The 14,657-nt window shown below is 38.8% G+C and overlaps 1 protein-coding gene across 2 annotated transcripts in view; it reads left to right on the top strand.

The window, feature by feature from the left end:
- Positions 1-14,657, top strand: part of APOOL (apolipoprotein O like) — a 95,896-nt gene that overhangs the window by 69,274 nt on the left and 11,965 nt on the right. For both annotated transcript variants that reach the window (XM_060087317.1, XM_060087316.1), the window contains 2 exons: positions 13,970-14,083; positions 14,290-14,407. In XM_060087317.1, the coding sequence (XP_059943300.1) occupies positions 13,970-14,083; positions 14,290-14,407 (232 nt within the window). The remainder of the gene's footprint in view (positions 1-13,969; positions 14,084-14,289; positions 14,408-14,657) is intronic.

Raw genomic sequence — 14,657 nt, 5'->3', positions numbered from 1 at the left:
TGGCACAGCCCTGATGCCTGGTTGGAGCACCAAGAGCCTGTCCTCCACACAGCTCAGATAAAAGGAAGAAAAACTAGAAAGAAAGAAAGAAGATAAATTAAAATAAAATAAAGTAAAATAAAATAAAGTTATTAAAAAATAAAAATAATAATTATTAAGAAAAACAAATTTTTCTAAGTTAAAAAGAAAAAAAAACGGACAGACAGAACCCTAGGACAAATGGTAAAAGCATAGCTATACAGACAAAATCACCCACAGAAGCATACACATACACACTCACAAAAAGAGAAAAAGAGAAAAGAAATTATATATATATATATATATATATATATATATATATATATTTCGTTGCTCCCAAAGTCCACCTCCTCAATTTGGGATGATTCCTTGTCTGTTCAGGTATTCAAGAGATTCAGGGTACATCAAGTTGATTGTGGAGATTTTATCCACTGCTCCTGAGGCTGCTGGGAGAGATTTCCCTTTCTCTTCTTTGTTCCCACAGCTCTTGGGGTTCAGCTTTGGATTTGGACCTGCCCCTGCGTGTAGGTCGCCTGTGGGCATCTGTTCTTCACTCAGACAAGATGGGGTTAAAGGAGCAGCTGATTCGGGGGCTCTGGCTCACTCAGGCTCGGGGGAGGGAAGCGTACAGATGCCGGGCGAGCCTGCAGCAGCAGAGGCCAGCATAACATTGCACCAGCCTGAGGCTTGCCGTATGTTCTCCCAGGGAAGTTGTCCCTGAATCACAGGACCCTGGCAGTGGCGGCCTGCACAGGCTCCCAGGAGGGGAGGTGTGGAGAGTGACCTGTGCTTGCACACAGGCTTCTTGGTGGCGGCAGAAGCAGGTTTAGCGTCTCCTGCCCCTGTCTGGGGTCCACGCTGATAGCCGCAGCTCATGCCCATCTCTGGAGCTCCTTTAAGCAGCGCTCTTAATCCCCTCTGCTCACGCACCAGAAAACAAAGAGGCAAGATAAGGTCTCTTGCCTCTTCGGCAGCTCCAGAGTTCTTTCTGGACTCCCTCCCAGCTAGCTGTGGCTCACTAGCCCCCTTCAGGCTGTGTTCACGCAGCCAACCCCAGTCCTCTCCCTGTGGTCCGACCTCTGAAGCCCAAGCCTCAGCTCTCAGCACCCGCCTGCTCCGGTGGTTGAGCAGACAAGCCTCTCGGGCTGATGAGTGCTGGTCAGCACCGATCCTCTGTGCGGAAATCTCTCCACTTTGCCCTCTCCACCCCGTTCCTACACTCTCCTCCATGGTTCCAAAGCTTCCCCCCTCCCCCACCCGCAGTCTCTACCCACGATGGGGCTTCTAGTGTGTGGAAACCTTTCCTCCTTCATGACTCACTTCCACTCGTGCAGGTCCCGTCCCTATTCTTTGTGTCTGCTTTTTCTTTTTTCTTTTACCCTACCCAGGTACGTGGGGAGTTTCTTGCCTTTTGGGAGGTCTGAGGTCTTCTGCTGGCATTCCGTAGGTGTTCTGTAGGAGTTATTCCACATGTAGATGTATTTCTGTTGTATTTTGTGGAGAGGAAGGTGATCTCCACATCTTACTCTTCTGCCATCTTGAAGCTCCTATTATACATTTTTAAAACAGCTTTAGTTAATCAGACAAGTCTCTTAAAACAGTGTCAGGTATAAGTGTATTTTTCAGAAGGAAATGGCTCGTACATTTCAAGAGATTGTCCAAAGGGGTCTATGATGTAAAAATGATTACAAAATGATAGTCCAGAAGGTTCTTTGAAAAATAAAAGTCAAACTCCATTATTTACTATTTTGGAAATACACTTCAAAGTGGAATTACTCTTTGCTTTTTATATTTTTTTCTCACAATATTTTCATTATTGACTTATGTAAAGAGTAACAAAAAATCTGTATTTGAAAACTATAAAATATCTAAGAATAAGCTTATCAAATAATGTTTTAAAACATATTTTTAAAAAACTGTTAAACTTTACTGAAGGGCATTTTTTTTAATTCAATAGGTTTAGTGATATGTCTTATTTTCTGGATGAAAGGACTCAATATTGGAATATGGCAGATGTTCTCAAATTTATGTATTTAATTCGGTTCTTACAAAATTCCTGGATTTGGAGGAAACGTGACATTCATTCAACCAGAGTTTGATGTCCATGTACCATGTATTGGGATCGATACTAAACTATAGCATACATAATAAGATATACCAAGAGAACAAAAGATAATGTCCAAAAACAAATATGTGGAGTATGTCTTCGTATACGTGGTGGAGGGAGGGGGAGGGTATGGTAGAAGTGTCATTTCAGATCAGTGTGTAAAGAAAAGATGGACGGAAGCAGAGGAAGATGGCAGAAGAGTAAGACTTGGAGATCACCTTACTCCCCACAGATATATCAGAAATACATCTACACGTGGAACTGCTCCTATAGAACACCCACTGAACACTGTAAGAAGACCTCAGACCTCCCAAAAGGCAAGAAACTCCCCACATACCTGGGTAGGGCAAAAGAAAAAGAAATAACAGAGACAAAAGAATAGGGGCGGGACTTGCACCAGTGGGAGGGAGCTGTGAAGGAGGAAAGGTTTCCACATACTAGGAAACCCCTTCGCATGCAGAGACTGCGGGTGGTGGAGGGGGAAGCTTCAGAGCCGCGGAGGAGAGCGCAGCAACAGGGGTTCAGAGGGCAAAGAGGACAGACTCCCACACAGAGGATCAGTGCCGACCAGCACTCACCAGCCCAAGAGGCTTGCCTGCTCACCCGCCGGGGCAGGCGGGGGCTGGGAACTGAGGCTCGGGCTTTGTTCGGATCACAGGGAGAGGACAGAGGTTGGTGGTGTGAACACAGACTGAAGGGGGCTAGGGCACCACAGCTAGCCGGAAGGGTTTCCGGGAAAAAGTCTGGACCTACCGAAGAGGCAAGAGACCTTTTCCTCCCTCTTTTTTTCATGGTGCACGAGGAGAGGGGATTAAGAGCGCTGCTTAAAGGAGCTCCAGAGACAGGCGTGAGCCGCGACTATCAGCGCGGACCCCACAGATGGGCCTGGGATGCTAAGGCCGCTGCTGCAGCCTGTGTGCAAGCACAGGTCACTATCCACACCTCCCCTCCTGGGAGTCTGTGCAGCCCACCACTGCCAGGGTCCCATGATCCAGGGACAACTTTCCAAGGAGAACACACAGCTCACATCAGGCTGGTGCAACGTCATGCCAGCCTCTGCCACCACAGGCTTTCCCTGCACACCGTAACCCTCCCTCCCCCCTGACCTGAGTAAGCCAAAGCCACCAAATCAGCTGCTCCTTTAACCCCATCTTGTCTGAGCAAAGAACAGACGCCCTCAGTGACCTACACGCAGAGGCGGGGCCAAATTCAAACCTGGACCATGGGAGCTCTGCGAACAAAGAAGAGAAAGGGAAATTTCTCCCAGCAGCCTCAAAAGCAGTGGATTAAAACTCCACAATCAACTTGATGTAACCTGCATCTGTGGAATACCTGAATAGACAACGAATCATCCCAAATTGAGGAGGTGGACTTTGGGAGCAAGATATATTATTTTTTCCACTTTTCCTCTTTTTGTGAGTGTATATATGTATGCTTCTGTGGGAGATTTTGTCTGTATAGCTTTGCTTTCCCCATTTGTCCTAGGGTTCTATCCGGCTGTTCTTTTTTTCTTTTTTCTTTTTTTTTTACTTTTAAAAATTATTTTTTTAAGAATTATTTTTGATTTTAATAACTTTATTTTATTTTATCTTTATTTTATTTTCTTTCTTTCTTTATATTTTATCCCCCTTTTATTCTGAGCCGTGTGGATGAAAGCCTCTTGGTGCTCCAGCCAGGAGTCAGTGCTGTGCTTCTGAGGTGGGAGAGCCAACTTCAGGACACTACTCCACCAGAGACCTCCCAGCTCCTCATAATATCAAATGACAAAAATCTCCCAGAGATCTCCATCTCAACACTATGACCCAGCTTCACTCAACGGCCAGCAAGCTACAGTGCTGGACACCATATGCCAAACAACTAGCAAGACAGGAACACTGCCCCATCCATTAGCAGAGAGGCTGCCTAAAATTATAATATGGCCACAAACACCCCAAAACACACAACCGGACATGGACCTGCCCACCAGAAAGACAAGATAAAGGCTCATCCACCGGAACACAGGCACTAGTCCCCTCCGCCAGGAAGGCTAGAAAACCCACTGAAACAACCTTAACCACTGGGAACAGACACCAAAAACAACGGGAACTACGAACCTGCAGCCTGCGAAAAGGAGACCCCAAACACAGTACAATAAGCAAAATGAGAAAACAGAAAAACACAGCAGATGAAGGAACAAGGTAAAAACCAACGAGACCTAACAAATGAAGAGGAAATAGGCAGTCTACCTGAAAAAGAATTCAGAATAATGATAGTAAAGATGATCCAAAATCTTGTAAATAGAGAAAATACAAGAAACGTTTAACAAGGACCTAGAAGAACTAAAGAGGAAACAAGCAATGATGAACAATACAATAAGTGAAATTAAACATACTCTAGAAGGGATCAATAGCAGAATAACTGCGGCAGAAGAACAGATAAGTGACCTGGAGGATAAAATAGTGGAAATAACTACTGCAGAGCAGAATATAGAAAAAAGAATGAAAAGAACTGAGGACAGTCTCAGAGACCTCTGAGACAACATTAAATGCACCAACATTCGAATTATAGGGGTTCCAGAAGAAGAAGAGAAAAAGAATGGGACTGAGAAAATATTTGAAGAGATTATAGATGAAAACTTTCCTAATATGGGACAGGAAATAGTTAATTAAGTCCAGGAAGCACAGAGAGTCCCATACAGGATAAATCCAAAGACAAACACACCAAGATACATATTAATCAAACTATCAGAAATTAAACACAAAGAAAACATATTAAAAGCAGCAAGGGAAAAACAACAAATAGCACACAAGGGAGTCTCTGTAAGGTTAACAGCTAATCTTTTGGCAGAAACTCTGCAAGCCAGAAGGGAGTGGCAGAACATATTTAAAATAATGAAGGAGAAAAACCTACAATCAAGGTTACTGTACACAGCAAGTATTTCATTCAGATTTGATGGAGAAATTAAAACCTTTACACACAAGCAAAAGCTGAGAGACTTCAGCACCACCAAACCAGCTTTACAACAAATGCTATAGGAACTTATCTAGGCAGGAAACACAAGAGAAGGAAAAGCTTATTTTTGTGTATGGTGTTAGGGAATGATCCAATCTCAAACTTTTACATGTCCCTGTCCAGTTTTCCCAGCACCACTTATTGAAGAGGCTGTCCTTTCTCCACTGTACATTCCTGCCTCCTTTATCAAAGATAAGTTGGCCATATGTGCGTGGGTTTATCTCTGGGCTTTCTATCCTGATCCACTGATCTATCTTTCTGTTTTTATGCCAGTATCACACTGTCTTCATTACTGTAGCTTTGTAGTATAGTCTGAAGTCAGGGAGCCTGATTCCTCCAGCTCCATTTTTCGTTCTCAAGATTGCTTTGGCTATTCGGGGTCTTTTGTTTTTCCAAACAAATTTTGAAATTTTTTGTTCTAGTTCTGTGAAAAATGCCAGTGGTAGTTTGATAGGGATTGCATTGAATCTGTAGATTGCTTTGGGTAGTAGAGTCATTTTCACAATATTGATGCTTCCAACCCAGGAGCATGGTATATCTCTCCATCTATTTGTATCATCTTTAATTTCTTTCATCAGTGTCTTATAATTTTCTGCATACAGGTCTTTTGTCTCCTTAGGTAGGTTTATTCCTAGATATTTTATTCTTTTTGTTGCAATGGTAAATGGGAGTGTTTTCTTGATTTCATTTTCAGATTTTTCATCATTAGTGTACAGGAATGCCAGAGATTTCTGTACATTAATTTTGTATCCTGCTACTTTACCAAATTCATTGATTAGCTCTAGTAGTTTTTTGGTAGCATCTTTAGGATTCTATATGTAGAGTATCATGTCATCTGCAAACAGTGACAGCTTTACTTCTTCTTTTCCAATTTGGATTCCTTTTATTTCCTTTTCTTCTCTGATTGCTGTGGCTAAAACTTCCAAAACTATGTTGAATAAGAGTGGTGAGAGTGGGCAGCCTTGTCTTGTTCCTGATCTTAGTGGAAATGGTTTCAGTTTTTCACCATTGAGGACAATGTTGGCTGTGGGTTTGTCATATATGGCCTTTATTATGTTGAGGAAAGTTCCCTCTATGCCTACTTCCATTGCAGCTCTATTCACAATAGCCCGGAGCTGGAAACAACCTAAGTGTCCATCATCAGATGAATGGATAAAGAAGATGTGGCACATATATACAATGGAATATTACTCAGCCATAAAAAGAAACGAAACTGAGCTATTTGTAATGAGGTGGATAGACCTAGAGTCTGTCATACAGAGTGAAGTAAGTCAGAAAGAGAAAGACAAATACCATATGCTAACACATATATACGGAATTTAAAAAAAATGTCATGCAGAACCTAGGGGTAAAACGGGAATAAAGACACAGACCTACTTGAGAATGGACTTGAGGATATGGGGAGGGGGAAGGGTAAGCTGTGACAAAGCAAAAGAGAGGCATGGACATATATACACTACCAAACGTAAGGTAGATAGATAGTGGGAAGCAGCCGCAGAGGACAGGGAGATCAGCTCGGTGCTTTGTGACTGCCTGGAGGGGTGGGATGGGGAGGGTGGGAGGGAGGGAGATGCAGAGGGAAGGGCTGTGGGAACAGATGTATATGTATGACTGATTCACTTTGTTATAAAGCAGAAACTAATAAAAAAAAAGAGAAGGAAAAGACCTACAATAACAAACCCCAAACAATTAAGAAAATGGGAATAGGAACATACATATCAATAATTACCTTAAATGAAAATGGATTAAATGCTCCCACCAAAAGACACAGACTGGCTGAACGGATAGAAAAACAAGACCCGTATATTTGCTGTCTACAAGAGAACCACTTCAAACCTATGGACACCTACAGGCTGAAATTGAGGGGATGGAAAAGGATATTCCATGCAAATGGAAATCAAAAGAAAGCAGGAGTAGCACTTCTGATATCAGAAAAAATAGACTTTAAAATAAAGACTACTAGAACAGACAGAGAAGGCCACTACATAATGATCAAGGGAACGATCGAAGAAGAAAATATAACAATTTTAAATATTTATGCACCCAACATAGGAGCACCTCGATACATAAGGCAAATACTAACAGCCATAAAAGGGGAAATCCACAGTAACACAATCATAGTATGGGAATTTAACACTCCACTTTCACCAATGGACATATCATCCAAAATGAAAACAAATAAGGAAACACAAGCTTTAAATGATACATTAAAGAAGATGGACTTAATTGATATTTATAGGACATTCCATCTAAAAATAGCAGAATACACATTTTTCTCAAGTGCTCATGGAACATTCTCCAGGGTATGTCATATCTTGGGTCACAAATCAAGCCTTGGTAAATATAAGAACATTGAAATCATATCAAGTATCTTTTCCGACCACAACACTATGAGACTAGATATCAATTACAAGAAAAGTTCTGTTAAAAATACAAACACATGGAGGCTAAACAGTACACTACTTAATAACGAGATTATCACTGAAGAAATCAAAGAGGAAATCAAAAAATACCTAGAAAACAAATAACACTGGAGACACAATGACCCAAAACCTATGGGATGCAGCAAAAGCAGTTCTAAGAGGGAAGTTTATAACAATACAATGCTACCTAAAGAAACAGGAAATATCTCAAACTACCTAACCTTGCACTTAAAGGATTAGAGAAAAAAGAACAACAACAACAAAAAAAAAAAACGAATTTAGCAGAAGAAAAGATATCATAAAGATCAGAAATAAATGAAAAAGAAATGAAGGAAATGATAACAAAGATCAATAAAACTAAAAACTGGTTCTTTGAGAAGATAAACAACATTGATAAACCATTAGCCAGACTCATCAAGAAAAAAAGGGAGAGGACTCAGATCAATAGAATTGGAAATAAAAAAGGATAAGTAACAACTGACACTGCAGAAACACAAAGGATCATGAGAGATTATTACAAGCCACTCTATGCCAATAAAAGGAACAACCTGGAAGAAATGGACAAATTCTTAGAAATGCATAACCTGTCGCAACTGAACCAGGAAGAAATAGTAAATTTGAGCAGACCAATCACAAACACTGAAATTGAAACTGTGATTTAAAGTCTTCCAACAAACAAAAGCCCAGGACCAGGTGGCTTCACAGGCGAATTCTATCAAACATTTAGAGAAGAGCTAACACCTATCCTTCTCAAACTCTTCCAAAATATAGCTGAGGGAGGAACACTCTTAAACTCATTGTATGAGGCCACCATCACTCTGACACCAAAAGCAGACAAAGATGTCACAAAGAAAGATAACTACAGGCCAATATCACTGATGAACAAAGATTCAAAACACCTCAACAAAATACTAGCAAACAGAATCCAATAGCACATTAAAAGGATCATATCTATGATCAATTGGGGTTTATCCCAGGAATGCAAGGATTCTTCAATATATGCAAATCAGTGAACGTGATGCACCAAATTAACAAATTGAAGGAGAAAAACCATATGACCATCTCAATAGGTGCAGAGAAAGCTTTTGACAAAATTCAACACCCATTTATGATAAACAACTTTCATAAAGTAGTCATAGAGGGAACTTTCCTCAACATAATAAAGGCCATCTATGACAAACCCACAGGGAACATCGTCCTCAATGGTGAAAAACTGAAACCATTTCCACTAAGATCAGGAAAAAGAAAAGGTCTCCCACTCTCACCACTCTTATTCAACATAGTTTTGGAAGTTTTAGCCACAGCAATCAGAGAAGAAAAAGAAATAAAAGGAATCCAAATAGGAAAAGAAGAAGTAAACCTGTCACTGTTTGCAGATGGCATGATACTATACATAGAGAATCCTAAAGATGCTACCAGAAAACTACTGGAACTAATCAATGAATTTGGTAAATTAGCAGGATACAAAATTAATGCACAGAAATCCTTGGCATTCCTTTACACTAATGATGAAAAATCTGAAAGTGAGATTAAGAAAACACTCCCATTTAACATTGCAACAAAAAGAATAAAGTATCTAGGAATAAACCTACCTACCAAGACAAAAGACATGTATGCAGAAAATTATAAGACACTGATGAAAGAAAATAAAGATGATACAAACAGATGGAGAGATATACCATGTTCTTGGACTGGTAGAATCAACATTGTGAAAATGACTCTACTACCCAAAGCAATCTACATATTGAATGTAATCCCTATCAAACTACCACTGGCATTTTTCACAGAACTAGAACAAGAAGTTTCATAATTTGTATGGAACAAAAACGACCCCGAATAGCCAAAGCATCTTGAGAACAAAAAACAGAGCTGGAAGGATCAGGCTCCCTGACTTCAGACTGTACTACAAAGCTGCAGTAATCAAGACAGTATGTTACTGGCCAAAAAACAGAAATATAGATCAATGAAACAGGATAGAAAGCCCAGAGATAAACCCACGCACATATGGTCACCTTATCTTTGCTAAAGCAGGCAAGATTATACAGTGGAGAAAAGACAATATCTTCAATAAGTGGTGCTGGGAAAACTGGAAAGGTACATGTAAAAGTATGAAATTAGGGCTTCCCTCGTGGCACATTGGTTGAGAGTCTGCCTGCCGATGCAGGGGACACGGGTTCGTGTCCCAGTCCAGGAAGATCCCACATGCCGTGGAGCGGCTGGGCCTGTGAGCCATGGCCGCTGAGCCTGCGCATATAGAGCCTGTGCTCCAAAATAGGAGAGGCCACAACAGTGAGAGGCCCGTGTACCGCAAAAAAAAAAAAGAAAAACAATGTATGAAATTAGAGCATTCCCTAACAACATACAAAGAAGTAAACTCACAATGGGTTAAAGACCTAAATATAAGGCCAGACACTATCAAACTCTTAGAGGAAAACATATGCAGAGCATTCTATGACATAAATCACAGCAAGATCCTTCTTGACCCATCTCCTAGAGAAATGGAAATAAAAACAAAAATAAACAAATGGGACGTAATTAAACTTAAAAGCTTTTGCACAGCAAAGGAAACCGTAAACAAGACCAAAAGACAACCCTCAGAATGGGAGAAAATATTTGCAAATGAAGCAATTGACAAAGGATTAATCTCCAAAATTTACAAGCAGCTCATGCGGCTCAATAACAAAAAAACAAACAACCCAGTCCAGAAAAGGGCAGAAGACCTAAATAGACATTTCTCCAAAGAAGATATACAGACTGCAAACAAACACATGAAAGAATGCTCAACATCATTAACCGTTATAGAAATGCAAATCAAAACTACAATGAGATATCATCTCACAGCGGTCAGAATGGCCATCATCAAAAAATCTAGAAAAATAAATTCTGGAGAGGGTGTGGAGAAAATGGGACCCTCTTCCACTGTTGGTGGGAATGTAAATTGATACAGCCCCTATGGCTAACAGTATGGAGGTTCCTTAATCAACTAAAAATTGAACTACGATATGACTCAACAGTCCCACTACTGGGCATATGCCCTGTGAAAACCATAATTCAAAAAGAGTCATGTACCAAAATGTTCATTGCAACTCTATTTACAATAGCCAGGATATGGAAGCAACCTAAGTGTCCATCAACAGATAAATGGATAAAGAAGATGTGGCACATATTTACAATGGAATATTACTCAGCCGTAAAAGGGAATGAAACTGAGTTATTTGTAGTGATGTGGATGGACCTAGAGACTGTCATACAGAGTGAAGTAAGTCAGAAAGAGAAGAACAAATACTGTATGCTAACACATATATATGGTATCTAAGAAAGAATAAAAAAGGTCATGAAGAACCTAGGGGTAAGATGGGAATAAATACACAGACTTACTAGAGAATGGACTTGAGTATATGTGGAGGGGGAAGGGTAAGCTGTGGCAAAGTGAGAGAATGGAATGGACATATATACACTACCAAACGTAAAATAGATTGCTAGTGGGAAGCAGCTGCATAGCACAGGGAGATCAGCTCGGTGGTTTGTGACCACCTAGAGGGGTGGGATAAGGCAGGTGGGAGGGAGGCAGACGCAAGAGGGAAGAGATATGGGAACATATGTGTATGTATAACTGATTCACTTTGTTATAAAGGAAAAACTAACACACCATTGTAAAGCAATTATACTCCACTAAAGATGTTTAAAAAAAAAAGGATAGTAAACTTAACTGGGAATAAGAAAAAAAAAAAGAAAGAAAGAAAAGATGGACTCTTCAAGAAATGTGTTGGAATAATTGGCTTTTTGGAAAAATACTTAGGCCTTTCCTAAATATCATGCAAAAATAAATTGCAGGTGGAATAAAGGTCTAATGGTAAAATATAATGCTATAAAATGTTAGAAGAGAAATGAGGAATTTTTGTGTAATCTTGAGATAGGAAAGGCTTTCTTAAGCAAAACACAATCCAGAAGTCATCGAAGAAAACAAATGAGTATATTTTACTACATCAAAGTGATACAGGGCCTCCCGGGTGGCGCAAGTGGTTGAGAGTCCGCCTGCCGATGCAGGGGATACGGGTTCGTGCCCCGGTCTGGGAGGATCCCATATGCCGCGGAGCGGCTGGGCCCGTGAGCCATGGCCGCTGAGCCTGCGCGTCCGGAGCCTGCGCGTCCAGAGCCTGTGCTCCGCAACGGGGGAGGCCACAACAGTGAGAGGCCCGCATACCGCAAAAAAAAAAAAAAAAAAAAAAAAAAAAAAAAAGTGATACATTTCTTTTGGCTACAGTATACCATATACGAAGTTAATGGGTAAATGAAAAACTGGAAGAACTATTTGCAACATATTAACAAATGATTTAATAATATCCTTCTGTATATTAAAAGCTTCTATAACTCGATATGAAAAGGATGAATGCTCTCTAAGAAAAGTATATGAACAAGCAATCCACAAAATAAGAAACATAAATGGTCTAATATATGAAAGATGCTTAACTTCATCAGCAATCAAATAAATGAATATTTAATTAATCATTTAGATACTGCTTTTTTGCCTTTCCATTTGACAAAGATTTTTAAAAAATCTTAACAGTTCTGCTGGTAAATGGGGTTGGAAAACATATATACTCTTGGTGGGAGTGTAAATTGCTACAGTATAGCGCTGACTTTCTAGAGACAATGTGGCAGTATTATCAAAAATTAAAATGTATATAATCTTTAATCCAGATATTTCACATCTAGAAATGTTTCCAAGGAAATACCACAACAGTATATGGTCCCAGTTATTTGTGTAATGGTGCTAATTACGGCAGGCTTATAATTGCCAGGATAAAAAGGGAAGTATTCCATATGCCCATCAACAAGGGATTTGTTAAACAAATCATAATGCCCATATGCCCATCAATAGGGGATTTGTTAAACAAATTGTGATGTATCCATATAGAATACTATCTGTGTGGCTGTTAAAAGCAGATCTACTGGCATATAAACTGATTTGGAAACATCTCTGTGACATATTGTTAAGCTTTTAAAAAATCACACCTCAAAATAATATGTATCACCTGATTCCATTTGTGTTTAAAAAGGAAAAAAAAGTGTATGTGTGGGCAGTTTATTTTAAATGTTAATTTAAAACATAATTGAGATTGTAGTTTATAATCTATTCTTTCTTCTCTTTTTTGCAATTCAGTGGTTCATCATGGATTTCTATCCATGTCAGTGCATATAGATCTACGTCATCCCTTTGGTAGATGTATAAGTATCAACATTCTGTTTGTTTTAAAATGCTATGTGTGTGCATATATCATGAACATAAAAGAGTAAAAATTCAAGAAGAATATCCATACAGTTGTTAACAAAGGTTACACTGAGAGGAGGAAGAGGACTTCCATTACTAGTGGATTGACTGATTTTTCTTAGGTATAGATATATACTTAGCAAAAATAATAAAAAATATTTCTATTTAAGGAAGAAAAACATAGTTTTTAAAAATTTATGTTTATAGAAAGTGTAAAACTAGAAAGCACCTCAAAACCTCTTTAAAGTTTGAGAAATCAATAGCTATTAACATTACTTTAACGATAAGAAAAAAAAAGGTGGGAAAAGAATAGAAAGGAGGAATCAGAAAGAGATTTTTTCCAGAGGGAAAGAAATATGAATGAAAATAATAGCAGCTTCAGGAATTCAGTCAGCATCCTAGCCTCTGCTTTAGTGTGTTTGTAGTTCATTGTTTATTTCACGTTTCTACCAAAAAAGTATTATTGTGTAGAGAAATACATTAATTATTTTTCTTTATGATTGGAGAAAACAACATAAAAATTTAAGCAAAAGCATTAACTTTGTAGCATCTTAAAATCTTTTTCTCAGTCAGCTGTTTGTTATCTCAAACTGTCTTTCCCAAACTCCTATTAAACAGACAGAGTTTTAAATTCACGTTACAGTGTGAATGCAAACTATACATTTTTAAGACTTTATTATTTTTTAGAGTACTTTTAGATTCATGACAAAATTAAGGAGAAAGTACAGAGATTTCTGGTACACCCCCTGCACCCACACATGCATAGCCTCCTCCATTATCAACATCCTCACCAGAGGGATACATTGTTTACAATTATGAGGCTGTGCACTACCTACTGTGCTAATGAGTCTCCTAATTTTTTACAATTGATGAGCCTACACTGACACATTATTATCACCCAAAGTCCATAGTTTACGTTAGGATTCACTCTTGGTGTTTTACTAACTATATATATTTTAGCCTTTTACATGAGGCAAATAATTTTTCATATAAGATATAGAAAATGAGGCTTTGTGTTATCATGATCTAGAGATTTAGATCTTTATTATTGATTCTGACCTGGGTGTTCATATAAAATACCAGATGTAAATTTTTTAGTATTTGTTATTTTAACTTTTAAAAGTGTATATTATTTGACTCCCTTTTTGTTTTAATTAGGTAACTGGGAAAAAGGCATATGCTGCAAGCCAGCAAATTTATGAAGCAGTTAAATCATTGTGGACAAAAAACAACAAAAAAGAGTCACTTCCTGAACCTAAAGAAAAAACTAAGGTAGAGTTTAAATGGACCGAAAAGGTAGATTTTGAGTTTTGTTTGGGTGGGTTTTAGCTTGTAATGAGAGTCCTAGACAGAAGTCAAGGATGGATTGAAAAGAGATGAAGGAATATACTACCTTTGCATGCTATAATTTTTTAAGATATTTTATTCTTTTAGTAAAATGATTTACTTATCAAGGAAAAATCCTTTTTGGTAAACAGCTAGGAAGCTCTGATGAAATAGAAATACCTGCAAAAACAACTCACAACCTGAAACATTCAGTGCCTTTGTCAACAGAACTCAGCTCTGAAACAAAGACCAAATCAGAATCCACCTCAGGTTTGTTTGGAATAATTCAATTTTGTTTTCATTCTTTTCTTAAATAATTGTATAATATTATAATTAGTAGTTTGAACTTATTTATGTGTTTTCCTCATAAATGTTTTGTCTTTCTCATATCTCTAGTCTGTGTATCTTTTTAGGTTATGAGGTACTCAAGTATGTGGAACTTTTTCTAATTGCCACATAGCTCATAACATAGTTCTTGGCATATGGGAGTAGAGAATAGCACTGGCTGGTTGGGTGAGTG

Source organism: Mesoplodon densirostris, chromosome X (assembly GCF_025265405.1).
Source record: "Mesoplodon densirostris isolate mMesDen1 chromosome X, mMesDen1 primary haplotype, whole genome shotgun sequence".
Taxonomy (NCBI): domain Eukaryota; kingdom Metazoa; phylum Chordata; class Mammalia; order Artiodactyla; family Ziphiidae; genus Mesoplodon; species Mesoplodon densirostris.
This window is presented reverse-complemented; position numbering and strand designations above follow the sequence as displayed.